Source organism: Anguilla rostrata, chromosome 17 (genome assembly GCF_018555375.3).
Source record: "Anguilla rostrata isolate EN2019 chromosome 17, ASM1855537v3, whole genome shotgun sequence".
In the NCBI taxonomy this organism is placed as follows: Eukaryota; Metazoa; Chordata; class Actinopteri; order Anguilliformes; family Anguillidae; genus Anguilla; species Anguilla rostrata.
Window position 1 is genome coordinate 17,852,449 of NC_057949.1, and position 15,461 is coordinate 17,867,909.

Sequence of the window (15,461 nt, forward strand, 5' to 3'; positions counted from 1 at the left end):
GATTAAAAAAATACTATGGGCGTGTGTTTCGGATAGGGGACCATTCCCTTTAAAGATACTGTTGTAAAAACTGAAACTAAAACGGTAATGATTGTGTATCTTAACTGAAGATGCTTAAAGAGGTGGTAGGAGCGAACGTCCGAAGCTGGTAGGCGCAAATCCTTGCATTGCCTAGATAAATTCGGCTATTAAAAACCATTTAGGTTATGGCACTGACATCATTATAACCTTTTGTTTTGATTACACACTACAAGCCTTAATCTTACGGAATTTATTCACATTTACACACGATGAGCCATTGCGCACGTTAACGGATTAATACCTACTTGGCTGTTAAAATTCATCAGCTGGGGCAGGATTTCCCCGCCGACAGAGCCAGTGACGGGATGTACTCTCCCGTGTCACGTGATACAGGTGTGTCCTGCTCTACCTGCCCATTTCAGTGTAACCGGAAATGTTGGAGGCGCAGGTTGTCATGTCAGAGGACTGGGACGCTTGGAGGCGCAAATGATGAATTATTAACTTCACAGAGCATGGCAGACCGCTCCAAAACATCGTCACGTGGGGGATTTTCACTTCTCTGAATTTATTAAGAGGAATTTAATTATTTAGTAGCCTGTATTCACACATCAAACATTTTTTATTACTGTAGTAGAATTCAAATGTACTCCACAGGGTTTGGCTTTTTGAGTGGTTCTACGTTAATTTTGACAGAACAAAGTTATTTTAGTAAAACAAAAAACAATGGCTCTGTCGCAGGTCGAGTGCTTGGATGACAACCATGAGAACCTGCCTTTCGAGGAGTCCAAGCCTGAGTTCCTCTACAGCGAAGACCAACGGCTGGCTTTAGAAGCCCTCATTCATGGAGGGAGAAAAGCCTTCCAAGAGTATATCCAGGATCACAGCGTGCGCCAGTTCTTGTCAGAGCCTGAGCAGAATCAGCTGACAGAAGCTGCTGTGGCACACCAGCCGGAATCAGAGGAAGAGGGAGCGAAAAACGGCGAAGATGTCGCGGGATCCCTGCAATATTGGCCGGATCGCTCCGACTGCTCCATCCCCGAATTTGACATAGGTTGGCCAGATCGCGTTTCTTACCGAGGAGTGACCAGAGTCAGCGTGTACACTCAACCACCAATGGACGGAAAAACGCATATAAAAGAAATTGTCAGAAAGACCATCACACTGGCACAGAAGGTATGGCTGTAGATTTAATTCGCTGTCTTTTAAAATAACATGTTTGTATTCAAAATTGCAGGTAACAAAAATGCAAACACCACTGCATCCATGAAATTAAAAATATATGTAACCCTACACTGAGATGGTAGCAATGTAAGTAAACAATAAAAGGATTAGATTATGAGTATGCAAAAAATAATACATAAAAAGTACACAAGTTATCACGGAATCCGTAGGATCTTTCAAAATTATCTAAAATCATTTTTACCGTTGTCAAAACGTCTCAAAGAGTTAATGAGATACTTTAAATAAATAAGAAAAATATTGTATATAGCCTACTTTAGCGATGTTCTTTTGTAATTCTAATTATGAATAAAGTATTCAGATAAAAGTACAATAAAATTTGTAATAATCTCAGTTATTTATTACAATTATATGAGAGTAGCAGACAATGTCTTTCAAATTAAATTCAATGGAAGAGTCCATTATTATTCGGGTACGACGTCCACAGAATGAACAAGTGTCATCAACAAATCATCACAATATTTTAATGTTATAGAATTATATGGATATATGTTGTGAAGAATCGTAAAGTGTATCTCTTTATATTTATTTGGCATGGCTAATTTGTAAGGTACTATCCTTGCATTCTCCAGGTCAGTATTAGGAATAAGAGTTCGAAAGAACTTTTCCCCTCGGAGAGTGGGAAGCGTTTGTCTGATGTACTTATTATTACATGACTTTCTATGAAAAAGATTTTTTGTCGAGGGTAAGCTCCATGAGTTAACAAGTATTTATGAATATAAATTACATTTGACATTAATTGTAGCACACCAGAGGGAATTGCCTTAGTTACAGTGATGAAATCTCGAAAGGGAATTGGGAAACTATATATTCTCATAAATAAATCATAGGATAGGATATTACCCCTTTTATCTAGCAAGTCAGAAACAAAATCAATATATTCATCAATGCAATTTTTTAGAAATAAAGATTTTCCTTTGATAGTAATGTCACTATTATTCCATAGCAAAATTTTGTGGTGTGAATAATTATGAAGAAAACATATTTTCCATGACAAGATGTTGATGGAATTTTGACAATTTTATTGGTCATTTTTTTCGTGATATAATATAACACCTCATCAATATATAAGAACCCCAACATGTTATTAGGGATGGAATACAAAATTGGCTGTATTTAATAGGCACCCTTGTAACCAATTAACTTTAAATGTAACATTATCATCAACAAAATCAAGAACTTCTAAGTCTCCTTCTGATCAACTATATGTGCAGGACCCCCCTTTTTAAGTTGGTTGGGCTTATTCTTGAAAAATATTTTGTTCATTTTTTGCATGCCTTGTCGCTTGGGCTTGGTGGCAAAGGATGAACAAAACATGATAAGCGTTCTGCTTTGGGGGGAAAAAACACTCTACCAATTGTGGAAAAATCTCTTTGAAGCCAATTCTTAAAGTTAAAGTTTTAACCCTCCTGTTCTGTTCATTTTTTAGGTACAGCAAAAATGTTCCCGGGTCAATCCCCATACAGGGGGGGTTTGCAAATACATGAAATGAACCATTTTCATTTAAAATGTTGATTACACTAATTAAGGCCAGTAGAAGAAGTTTCATACTGAAAAAATAATTTTAAGTATTTTTCCTAGATTTTCAAACTTTAAAAAGGGTCAATTTGACCCGCAACATAACAGGAGGGTTAATCAACTGTCCGCGAGGTTAGGTAACATTTATTTGCGTTTTGCAGTGCCAGAGATACCTATGGACCCGTTGTGAATATCCGTAGTCATACATTCGGGCTGTAATGCACAATCCATCCATTCATTATTTAAACCCGTGCTGTGCTCCTGGCCAGGGTAGCGGGAAGGTACTGGAGCCTAGCATACAGTGGGCGAGAGGCAGGAATACACCATGGACAGTTCGCCAGTCCATCGCAGTGTAATGACATACGAACGGCGAATGAGATGGAAAATTCGAAATATTATTAATAGTACGGAGTCGATATTACGGGATTACGAAGACTGGCACAAAACAGTGTTTGCAAACATCAAAAATTAATAGAACAACGTTTCAATGAGAAACATAAACGTTTTCAAATTGCCTTGTTTGTTGAATACAAATGTCAGTCATGCTTGCAATGAAAACAGCAGCCAAAACTATTGTAATCATCATCCCAATATATTGCCCTACATTTATGTATTCTGGTGTAATTATGTAATTATAAATAGTCTTAATTTTAAAAACCTAGGTACTTTAAACTGTTCTTGGCACACACTTCAGTCATTCAGGGCATCAAACATACATTGCCGCAAGACTTATGCTGAATTCAATTTTATGGTGTACTAAACATTTATCAGCCGGTATGAATTTGCAAGACCAGTCTATCGAATACTGGTGCAGACACTGGCATGGACAGCTGTTGGCCGCCAGTGTGTCTCATTAAAGTGGTCCACTGACCCCTGCTGCTCATATCTGAAGGGAAGACATGCAGACAAATAATTAATCATTAAAGCATTAAACATGATGTCCTATTACATGAACGAACATGAACCTCAATATTGTGACTGCAGATCAAAGCCATCGCTGAACTTTCAAAACAGGTGTGTTAAAAACAACACATGAATGTGTCATTTTATAACCCGCCTCCATGTCTAGTTAAGGACAACACATTCTGTGTCACTTTCAACACAGTCTGTGTTTAAAAAACTCTCCCTTTGTAACACATAAATTGTATCTGTAGCACAAAACTAGGAACACAAAAAATGTGCTGCTATTAACGCGTCCTTTCTGAGAATGAGGAGCATTTAAAACCAGTAGACACTGAGCGGCAAAGAAAATGCTGATTTTTTGTCAGAGCTCACAAATGTATTTATTTATTTATGTATTTATTTATTTATTTATTTTTAAATAACCACAGCAGGCACGGCTCCTGCCCTGTGCCTCTTTATCCTCCCACACCTCCAAATGAAACTTGAGCTTGAGCCTCAGTGCAGATCAATGTCTGAAAAGCCTGCGGCTTCTACTGAACACACTGCATTACACAGATATCTGTCTGCGTGGTCCCATTGTGGAAATGAGTTATATGACTGCGTTACAGCTTACAATCATCTCACCTTGCTGTTCTATGATTATAGCGCACTCGTTAATAAATTATTGTTCAGTCCTATATCCTGAAAAGCAGGGTTTAAACTGTATTCTGTAATATTCCTCGTATTTCACTGCAAATGGAGATTAGCATTCTGTCCTTGTCTTAAAAATGGTGGGCTAACGTGTATTTAACATTATTTATATCTCATATAAACCACACAGAACTGTTTCATAGTAAAGCTTACATACAGGTTGATGGCTGCCTATCAGCTGAACCTGATTAAAACGAGCCCACTGGGTACCTTCAAACTTGAGACAGATTGTGAGAACGAGGAACAGCATTTACAGTACTGACCCTCATGTACAGGCAGTGCGTCAGTCCTACAGCGAAAGGTGGGAGTCTGTGGTACAGTGTGAAGCAGGGCATGGAATGGACCTAACGTCAATCTGTCATTTACAGGTCATTGCCGTGGTGATGGATCTGTTTACAGATGTGGACATTTTCCAAGACCTGCTGGACGCCAGCTTCAGGCGAAGGGTGGCCGTGTATATCATACTGGAGGCCACCGGAATACCGTACTTTCTGAGCATGTGCAAGAAGGCAGCCATGCACCAGGGACACCTAAAGGCATGCCATTTTACCTCCGCCGGCCGCCAAAAAACGCTTGCAGACCGTTTCGCACCAAGATAGGGTTTTTCCCTTTCACTTTATTCTGTTTTTTTTTAAATCGGGGACTGCCCCGGCTCGTACCCCAGGTTCCATTGTCCTATGAGGGGGAGGATGTAGCTGAGCTGTCTGCTCCATGTTCAGGATAAGCTAACCGACTGCTAGGTGATCTGGTTAGCTGATCTTTAACAGCTATGTTAGGAGCCCAGCTGATAGCAGATAAGGGAGATGCCAAGGATCATGCAGACATTCCTGTTCTGTAGATTGTAATCTGATCCAAGGCTGTGACGGCTGGGAATAGGGTGGAGGGGCTGAAAATCTCGATACACTTTTAATTCTGCTCATAAATACACTACATGGCCAAATGTATGTGGACACCTTACATCCAACATCTCATCCAAAATTATGGGCATTAATATGGAGTTGGTCCACCCTTTGCTGCTATAACTACCTCCACTCTGCTGGGAAGACTTTATACTAGATGTTGGAGCATTGCTGCAGGGATTCAATTCTATTCAGCCGGAAGAGCATTAGTGAGGTCTGGCACTGACTGAGCGATTAGACCTGGCTTGCAGCTGGCTTTCCGATTGATTCCAAAGGTTTTGAATGGGGTTGAGATCAGGGCTCTGTGCAGGCTAGTCAATTTCTTTCACATTGATCTTGACAAAACCATTTCTACATGAACCTCATTGTGTGCCTGGGGGGGTTATCATGCTAAAACAGGATAGAGCCTTCCCATTACATTACATTGCATTTATTTGGCAGACGCCTTTATCCAAAGGGACATACAATAACTGTGGCAACTTCCCCAAACTGTTGCCACAAAGTTGGAAGCACAGAATGGTCTAGAATATCATTGCATTAATATTTTCCTTCACTGGAACTAAGGGGCCTAGCCCAAACCACAAAAAACAGCCGTGGACCAAGAGGTGTCCAGACACTTTTGGTCATATAGTGTATCACGTCTTCAGCGGTGCAAACAAAGGCAATGCTGAGACAGCAGAACAGGGGGATATTTCGCAAAGCAGGATTACCGAGCTAGCTTGCTAACTGCAAAGTGAAACCCCAAACAGCTCTTTTTACTGCAGCCCATGTTCCCCATTTGGCAGCGTTCCGAGTTTTACTCAGCACAGTTATCCAGCTAATCCAGTAATCCCGCTTCATGCAACAGGGTCCAGGTGTGCGACACGAAACTGAGCAGTCAGGACGGCGGGCGCAGACCTTATGAGAACGACAACACGTTATGAGAAGAGGGGCGGGGCTGGGTGCGGCATGTGACGCAGGTGTAGAAAAGCAGGTGTTCCTGCCCGGGGTGGGAGCTCTCCTCGTTAAATTTTTAATTAAGAGGAAGCAATACACTTCCATTTAATGTGTCTCTCGCAGGGCACCAGGTGCCTTTGATCAATAGTTTGATTCATTAAAAAGTACCGCTGTGGCTCATGGATATGTCCCAGGATCTCAAAACAAATCCAAATCCTGTCCCAGCGCAGACTGTGGCCAGTTTTGCGGAAATCCCTGGGAGGGAGGAGGGATTCAGTCAGATAATTGCTCCTCAGTGACCCCTGCTAGTGAATTGGGTGCCTGCGGTCTTCCTCTCACTCATGTCTGTGCAAGTTTGTTTGTAGTTTGTAGACTGCAGTGTGGAAAGAAGCTGCAGCTCAACATCATGACGTTGAGAGAAGAGCACATGCTTGTCCAACCTCCCCCAAATTAATAGCGCCAGTTGCCCCAGTGAGAATGTGTGTGAATACAGTTAGCATATTTCAGCTAAAATCATACTATATCTTGCCTAATTTCTAGCCAGACTAAGAACAAAGTTGATATATAAGCCATGGAAAACTGCATATGGCTGCTCTTCCATTGAATGTAAGAGTTTTGGAAGTGTGTGTGTTAGTGCAAGATAGTTGGAGGTAGGGCTGGGCGATATGACCTCAAATTTATATCCATATATTTTGGATTTTGGATGGTAACGATGTAGATCACAGTATATATTATTCTCCATTTACCATTTACCATCCTACTTTCAACAGAACATGCTTTAAAAGGAATACAAGACTCAGGGCTAGTAACTGTTCCCTGGATTTTATAAGGTTATTATTAAATAACCATTGTTCTGTTCGTGTAAAAGGGAAGCATACACCCACGTTTTTATTAGCCTATCAGTGATGTTGCCTGAAGTAACAGCCGTAAGGGTTAGCAGGCAGTGAGGCAATCGGTGTGAACAGTATCGTTTCCAGGGAAAGACATTAATAATTTTTTCATCAGTGATTTTTTCATCAGTGTTATACTTGCCCCAGGTACATTTCCACTGACCTAGCTGCCAAAATAATTACACCCATGTTTTAAAGGAGATTATACAGACTAAATGTTTAAAAAAAGTAGTCCTTTATTAAATATGAATCTGCCAATCACTGCCACGATCAAGTTGTAGCACAGCCTCCCGGATGGGAAAGAAACTCTATTCAACCCAGATAAGACTTACTTAGGGTACTCACTCAATTGGTCAAGTGACAAATCAATCAACTGGCTTGAACCAATCTCATAGTAGCCCCAGGCCAGTGGGCACTCTAATATAACCATCAAAAGCCACTCTCAACAGGTATAGATGATATAGCCAAATTCATACTGTGGCACATACATACAGTTTATACCACTCACCCCTAGTTGGAGATGTGTATATATAAGCGCAAGATTCGTGGAGGTGTGTGTGTGTTAGTGTTGGTTGGACCTGCCGTATAAATCCCTCTGACCACCTGCTCCATTGGACATGCAAGAACAAGCAAAGCCAGTGGGCCTTACTAGGCTGGATCTGTTAATACACTGGCATGTCAATCAAACACTTTCCCAGGGTTTTTATTTTCTCAACCAAAAAAAAAACACTTAGGAGCGAATCAGGTCACTTTCACACCCTCCACACTCCTGTCAGTTTTGTGTCAAGTGGCCCTGTTTCATTTGAAGTCAGGAGAGACAGAAGACATTTACAAATAAATGTCATTTGGAATCTTGATCTCTTGCCATTTGTAAACAAGTATTTTCCCCATCACACTTTATATAAGGCATCATTAGCGTGAAGCTGTGGAAGGTGCTTGTTTCTGGCGTGCAGGTGCTGTAAGCACAGGAAGATTTTATAAGCTTCACTGACAGGTTAATACTCTTTACGCAAATCCAACACCAAACATTGCAGGCAGTTGCAGGTATATCTGGAATTAACATCTAATGCTGCACAGACAGTTCCACAATGGCAGAAGACAGAAAGCAGGTTTAACAGCGTCCACTTGCACCCGGGTGCGGTGGGGTCAGTGGGAGTACAGGTGTGCACAGGCCTCTTTAGGAATTCCTTTAGATTCTCAGTGACATTTGGACCAAAGCGGCATGCCCTGAAGCGCTCGTACACGTGTGTTCCAGTCATTCGTCAGGGTGTGTTAGCACAATGCCACTCCCCTTTGGGACTTTTCCACATCGAGAAGGTCCTCTACAGATAAACTCCGCCTATCTGTCATAACATCCTAAAAAAAAAAATGTTTTAATGTGTAAAATCGTGCTCAAACAGAAATTAACTGGCATAACTTAAGGTGCGAGGGGGGGAAGTGAGACCTGCAAAGACTGAGCTTTAAAAGTAGTTTAGCTGTACATACTGCAGTCCCCCTGAGAGTCTGAGCCATAATCCCCAGAGAGATTATGCTCAGAGCACATTTCACGTGTGCAAAGGTCAATATTCCCCATCCGTGACCCAGCTGTAAAGAAAATTGTGTTTCTCATCACCAACTGAAAGCACCCAAGTTTCTGGGAAACCAGTCCGCCTTTCAGCAGCAGGTGACGTCTTTGTGACACGCAGTACTTAAAGAATGACGCAGCCACAGGGCTGAAAGGGAAAGTGCAAACATCCGTGTGCTGTGTTCTCTTTTAGAACCTGCAGGTGCTGTGTTCCCTCTTTTTAGAACATGTGGGTGGTGTTTCCCCTCTCTTAGAACTTGGGGGTGCTGTGTCCCCTCTTTTAGACCTTGCGGGCTTGTCCCCTCTTTAGAACCTGCGGGTGCGTGTTCTCTTTTAGAACTTAGGGTGCTGTGTTCTCTTTTAGAACCTGCAGGTGCTGTGTTCCCTCTTTTAGAACCTGCAGGTGCTGTGTTCCCTCTTTTTAGAACATGTGGGTGGTGTTTCCCCTCTCTTAGAACTTGGGGGTGCTGTGTCCCCTCTTTTAGAACCTGCGGGTGCTGTGTCCCCTCTTTTAGAACCTGCGGGTGCTGTGTTCTCTCTTTTAGAACCTGCGGGTGCTGTGTCCCCTCTTTTAGAACTTGCGGGTGCGCACTGCTGGAGGGACGGTGTTACACACACACTCACACAGGAAGGTGTGCGGGCAGTTGAGCCAGAAGTTCATGTTTGTGGATGGAGACAGAGCCGTGACTGGTTCTTACAGGTGGGTGGAAGTTCCGTAAAGAGAGACACCACAGTGGCCTCCTCAAAATCTGTGATTTTTTTAGCTGTTGAGAGAAATTCCTTTTAAAATATCTTCAGCCTTCTGCTGCAATGCATGGGAAATTCGTAGCTCCAAAGAATGCCCGTCAGAGCAGGGCTTGGTTCCAACTCACCTCACAATTAACAAGTTAAGCTGTGATTTGAACAACTCTACCTGAAGTGCAGTCAGCATTTATCTGCAATGATCTACTGTACGCTGTAATATATTGTAAATGCAGGATGTTCCATGTATGTAAGGGAAATCATGTTTAGCAGGAAACTGTTTAGTTGTCGGTAAGTGTTACTATGGATTTGAGGTGCAACTGAGGCTAAATATCTTTGCTCCAGGGCATAACAGCGGTGTCCCACCCTAAAGCATGACACACCAGCCTCAGTATTCCAGAACACAGGAATTATTATTCAGTTACTATTTCTCAGCATTTACTGCTAGGATAACAACCTTATATTTTACATACTGCCTGTCTATATAAGCGTATGTACACACCAGTACATTTACACAGCTGGAAATTAATGACCTTTTTTAAAGTAGCTCAGACTGAGTACCAGGCCTACAGACAGAATGTGTCCTGTTTAATTAATGAAACAATCAAATTAAATTGGATGCATCCTCAAGAAATTAAGGGCAAGGCTCACATTTTTATCACAATCTAGTAAAGAAGGGTATTCCCATCACTAACATCCAGCCATCAGGGGAAATAAATGAATTGTGAGCTGAGCTGTACACTCGCTCGTTGGTTCACGGTGGGATTTATCAGGTTTAGAGTAATTTAAAGGCATTTCTGCAGGTTCGCTCTAATTTCAGACTAGTCCCCAATGCACCTGGTGTGCCATGTAAAAAGTGACACCATGACGCAGGCAAACCGCAACAAGCAGCTCTGGAATAAACTGAAACCAGATCACAAAACCACACTTCCCATTTACAGGCATTCCCAAATGCCTGTAATGTAATGTAATGTAATTTACATGAGTATGAACTACATAAACAGATAGAAATGTTGACTCCTCAAAAGACAAGGTTAAATAATTCCCCTTTAACAAAACCACTACTCATTAACAAAATCTAATAAACATCAGTTTACGAACAATATTGTCATGCATACTGTATACTCTAATTCGTCATTATTTCCATTTCCTCTACGCTTTCTTAAGTAATCCAAAATTCTCAGAATTTACAGTGGTTGGAGCTATAACACGTGTTGTAACAAGTCTATTTATTTAATTCAGAAAAAAAACACAATAATAACTATGGCAACAACATGAAGCTGAAAAATTTGTTTTAACCACAAAATGCTGTAGGCTACAAAAAACATTAAGATCTTTTGCGTCTGCTTGTTTGGGAGAGCTGTTTTTGTGTGCTTGCATGTGTAGCTGGCACATCTGGCCTGTAGTCCCTGTAGATTGTTGTGGATGAGGTGCAGATCTGAAAAGCCAGAATAGGGTGTGGTTTCAAAAGTTATATAAAACTACTGATCAAGAGATAATAGTTAACATTCAGCATCTAATTAATCTAGAGTTTAGGCTGGACCTGAGCCAGTGCGCAAAGGCAGATACTTTTTCAGGATCAGGGATGGAGATCGCTGGTTTACAGTGGCTTAAATGAGGACAGGATTGAGGCTTTATCGCCGTCTCATTTGCAAATCTCTTTCAGTTACACCTGGATGGCTTCCAGACTGGACAGGAACTTGGTCACAGTGCTGACGGGCGAGGCTGTGGAGACCTTTGACAGGCAGTTCCGTGAACTCTACCTCCTGTCTGAAGGAGTGAGTCTTAGTGAGATTGGCTTGGAGGCGGAGCCTGAGCCTCAGCTGGCCTCTCATCTGGCAGTCCCGTCCACGCCCTCCCCTACCACGGCCCGAAAGGACATGAACCCCAAGTATGCCCTGCTAAGCACCAGTACCAAGGGCAGCACCAACTCCAGCGGTGTCCCGAATGTCTCGGAGAGGAGTGGCACCAGGACCACTGGCTTTCCCAGGCCTGCGGTGAAAATCCTGCGTCAACTCAGGGAGGTAGCAGAGCCTCCAATCCACCCGGCACTGCAAGGCCTGGAACGAGCCAATATGATGTACTACCTGACCACCTGGCCAGAGCCTGACCCTTCCATCGATGTCATCGAGGACTGCAGCGAGCCACCACAGGCCCATCTGACGCAAGCCGAGCTGGACGAAATCTCGCAGCCTATCTGCTTCAAGGACGCCCTCGTCCACTCCACAGACTCTCAGGAGGTACCAAAAGAGGCAAAGGAAGTTTCCAGGATCTCCATGATGTCGGAGGAACATTGCAAGAACCTCAAAACCGCCAACGGCCCAAACGCTACAGATGCTCAGGGGGTACAGAATGAGGCAAAAGAAGTTTCCAGCATCTCTGTGACCTCAGAGGAACATAACAAGAACCTCAGAACCACCAATGGCCCAAGTGCCACAGATGCTCAAGAGGTACAGAAACTGGCTAAAGAAATTTCGAGCATTTCAGCAACATCGGAGGAACATAATGAGAACCTCAGAACTGCCAACGGGCTGAGTACCACAAATGCTCAGGGGGTACAGAAAGAGGCTAAAGAAGTTCCCAGCATCTCTGTGACCTCAGAGGTACATAACAAGAACCTCAGAACCACCACAGATTATGAGAACCTCAAAATCGCCAAAGGCACAAACGCCACAGATGCTCAGGGGGTACAGAATGAGGCAAAAGAAGTTTCCAGCATCTCCACGACGTCAGAGGAACATAATGAGAACCTCAGAACTGCCAACAATGCAAGATCCACAGACGCTCAGGTGGTACAAAACGAGGCAAAAGAAATTTCCAGCATCTCAGCAACGTCAGAGGAACATAATGAGAACCTCAGAACTGCCAACAGTCCAAGTTCCACAGACACTCAGGAGGTACAGAACGCGACAAAAGACATTTCCAGCATTTCCGCGACGTTGGAGGAACATAATGAGAACCTGAGAACCGCCAATGGCCCAAGCACCATAGATGCTCAGGAGATACAGAAAGAGGCGAAAGAAGTTTCCAGCATCTCCATTACCTCTGAGGAACATTATGAGAACCTGAGAACTGCCAACGGCCCGGGTGCCACAAACACTCAAGGGGTACAGAAAGAGGCAAAAGAAGTTTCCAGCATTTCCGCAAAGTCGAAGGAACATTGCGAGAACACAGAACCTGCCAAGTATGGCTCAGCCTGCAATGGGTCAGTACAATTAGAACAAAGTCAGGTTGATGAACTAAATGCGGCCAGGGCTTCCCAGCCAATGGTGGAGCAGCAAATGCAGGAGCAACCACACCCACAGCATGCAAGCAGGGTCCTCTCAAAGTGCTCAGAAGAGAAGCAGGAAACAAGGCAGACACACAGACAGGTACAGACAGACAGATGGAGGGTAAGGGTTAAACTGTGAGAGATGAAACCAACTTATCCATACCATAGAATGGTACCTCCCTCCCTGAGTCAACCAGTTCATAGGAATATATACTGGTTTTTAAGTCACAATGATTAACTGTCAAGTGTGCATGTATATCTAGTCCTGTCACAATAACCGAAAAGATGAGTACAAGGCCAAAGGGCTTGAGAAGCAGGCATCGCCCTGTTAGGGCAGGGCCGTCACTGGTGTGCTTGACTTTCTTGGCAAGCAGGAGATGTATGAATTATTGCCTGAGATAAAAGAGTTTCTGCAGCTTCATAACAAAACCATTAATGCTGTAAATACGTCACATTACCACAGAACATTAAGGGAACTGAACTAAACTCTTCTCCTTTGTTACCAGCCGATTCAGACTTCATCCAGACCTCCAGCCAGCAAGGTCCATTACCAGCAGGAGGTCCCAGTTTGGGGATCCGCCAACACAGCAGGCCCCAGGTTGGACGGTCACATCCAATCACCCAATTTGGCAGGGGGCATCACAGGGGGTCACCCATTCTGGAATGCCAACCAACTGGCTCTTAGCAGGCCGGGGTGGGGCAGCAATCCCCCTTCGCGTGATCAGCCGTCCAGCATCCGTGGCTTCGCCTCCAACTGGCCTGCCCAAACTCAGCTGGGGAGCCAGGCTTACCACGCCCCCAACAGGCAGCTCCAGGGATGGCCCCAGGGGCAACTGGGCTGGGCCAGACCTACTCACCAGGGCCCCGCCCCTGCACACTGGCCGCCGGGCCCTCAGGGGGACGCCCGTGGCCACCCCAGCCCGCTGTTCAACAGACACACCCTGCATAGAGCCGTTAACGGGAATGAGCCGGAGGCCCAGCTGTGGATGAGATGAGTGCTTTTCAGTGCATTCATCTCATCCACAGATTTCCTCTGGTCATGTAACTAATAATAGCTCATCATTCAACAAAAGCCAGAAGCATCTGTAAGACCCTGATTAGGGGTTAATGTGTTTGCTGCAGTTAGACCTTGGTTAGGGCCTAACATGTTTGTTACAGTTAGATCCCCACCGTGGAGCCCCAGTGTGCTTTTCCAGGTAGGATGGGACTGAACATGCCAGAGTGAGCGCTTGCAAAATCACAGAAGTCTTAGTTTTCATTAAAAACAAACTCTGATGTTTTTGCATGTTTTCTACCTGCTGTGGCATAAACGTTGAAGGCAATGCAAAGGAAAACGCACAGGAATATGCACGCAATATCGGCGACAGGTGTGTCAGAAAGCATTGAAAGAAGTGAAAACACAAATATGACAGTATGGAAAAATATCTCAAATGAACAGAGTTAACAAACTGTGAGATAGCAGCCTGGATTCAACCAATGTTTGTAATTTACTTTGACATAATCATATAAGTTAATTTTGCATTTGAAGAACAGCAGGCTGTCACTATAGACCACTAAATACCAGACTGCTGGAAAACGGTCGGTTGCCAGGTGAGAATTCTACTAGAGAAATAACATGCTGCTTTTTGTGTGCAAAAAAAAGAAAAAGAAGCCATTTTGTAGAATGGCGCCACCACCAGTCTGTGCCAGTACAGTACTGTACAGGTGTGGGGGGTCATATCCAGTGCTGCAGAGGCCCAGGGCTTCTCCTAATTTTTTTGTGGGTTTCAACGATTGAGTGAATCACTGATTGGCTAAAGAGTCCAGCCCACACACCTGAACACACAGCTTTAACAAGGAGTTGCCTAAAACTGCCCATTTAAGTGGTGAGCAACAGCATAAACCAGCAGACCCTTGGCCTCTCCAGGATCAGGAGAGCAGACCCCTCCTGTAGCAGGCCCACAAAACCTAAAACCAGCGTCATGTCTGTCGGCTTCTCCCCTTTTCTCCTTCTCCTCATCGCTTAAGAGCGCAGATCCGTGCTGTAAATTAGAACAGTTCGCTGTACGAGCGTTCGCATCTCACCAAGGCGACAGTAAAAATGTCCCACAGCTCAAACGGAATAAGCCAGCGCAGGGCTGATTAAATTATTTATTTGTGCATTTTATTTCTGTATGGAGACACTGGGTTTAGAAAAGTGCCTTTTAAGTAAAATGTATTATTGTTATGATGACTGCTGCTTCCAGCACTGTAAGCTACAGAGTGCGTGGCGTGTGACGCCATTTTGATACAACGGACTGATGACCCGTCTGCTGAAGCTCAGGGTGGAAAGTTAAACCAGAGGAAATGGTGTTCCTACTGTTCCAATGAAAAGCTATAATCAAATATTAGATAAATATATTAAGCTATAAAATGTTTCATGTATATGCATGAGAATAAATGGCAAAATATGAAAATTGTTGACACTTAATCTTGTTTAACTTGCAATTTAAGGATATGCTTACATGTGTGAAAGCAAAAATAATGGGATAATACGTAACATACACATGTACAGTACACAAGATTTTGGTATCCATGTTTGAAGACTCATTTTTGTCAGCCAGCATCTGTTTATTGTTCCATTGATCAAAGGTTTATATTTTAGGAACTGCCTGCTCGCAATGTGAAGGGTGGACAACTTGAGTAAGAGAAGCTTTATTTTGTTTTATTCACAGGCTCAGTCAATGCCGCAGTGATTGAGCAATAGAGGCTGGAGCGTAACAGTGACTGTTTTTAATGCGAGTTCTGTCTCTGTAGAAAGGAAAGGGAAG

At 43.3% G+C, this 15,461-nt stretch overlaps 1 protein-coding gene across 1 annotated transcript; it reads left to right on the forward strand.

Annotated features, from left to right (window-relative positions):
• Positions 1-425: 425 nt before the first annotated feature.
• fam83ga (family with sequence similarity 83 member Ga) lies at positions 426-15,107 on the forward strand. Its single transcript, XM_064315238.1, has 5 exons — positions 426-1,194; positions 4,740-4,907; positions 9,236-9,360; positions 11,068-12,793; positions 13,179-15,107. The coding sequence occupies exons 1-5, from the start codon at positions 745-747 to the stop codon at positions 13,665-13,667; spliced, it is 2,958 nt and encodes a 985-aa protein (XP_064171308.1). The 5' UTR covers positions 426-744; the 3' UTR covers positions 13,668-15,107.
• The last annotated feature ends 354 nt before the right edge of the window (positions 15,108-15,461 follow it).

Bases quoted from the DNA above. Each gene is read 5' to 3' on its own strand.
- fam83ga (XM_064315238.1), top strand. From the start codon at position 745: ATGGCTCTGTCGCAGGTCGAGTGCTTGGATGACAACCATGAGAACCTG. The intron at 1,195-4,739 runs GTATGGCTGTAG...TGTCATTTACAG, and splicing joins CCATCACACTGGCACAGAAG to GTCATTGCCGTGGTGATGGA. The intron at 9,361-11,067 runs GTGGGTGGAAGT...AATCTCTTTCAG, and splicing joins GCCGTGACTGGTTCTTACAG to TTACACCTGGATGGCTTCCA.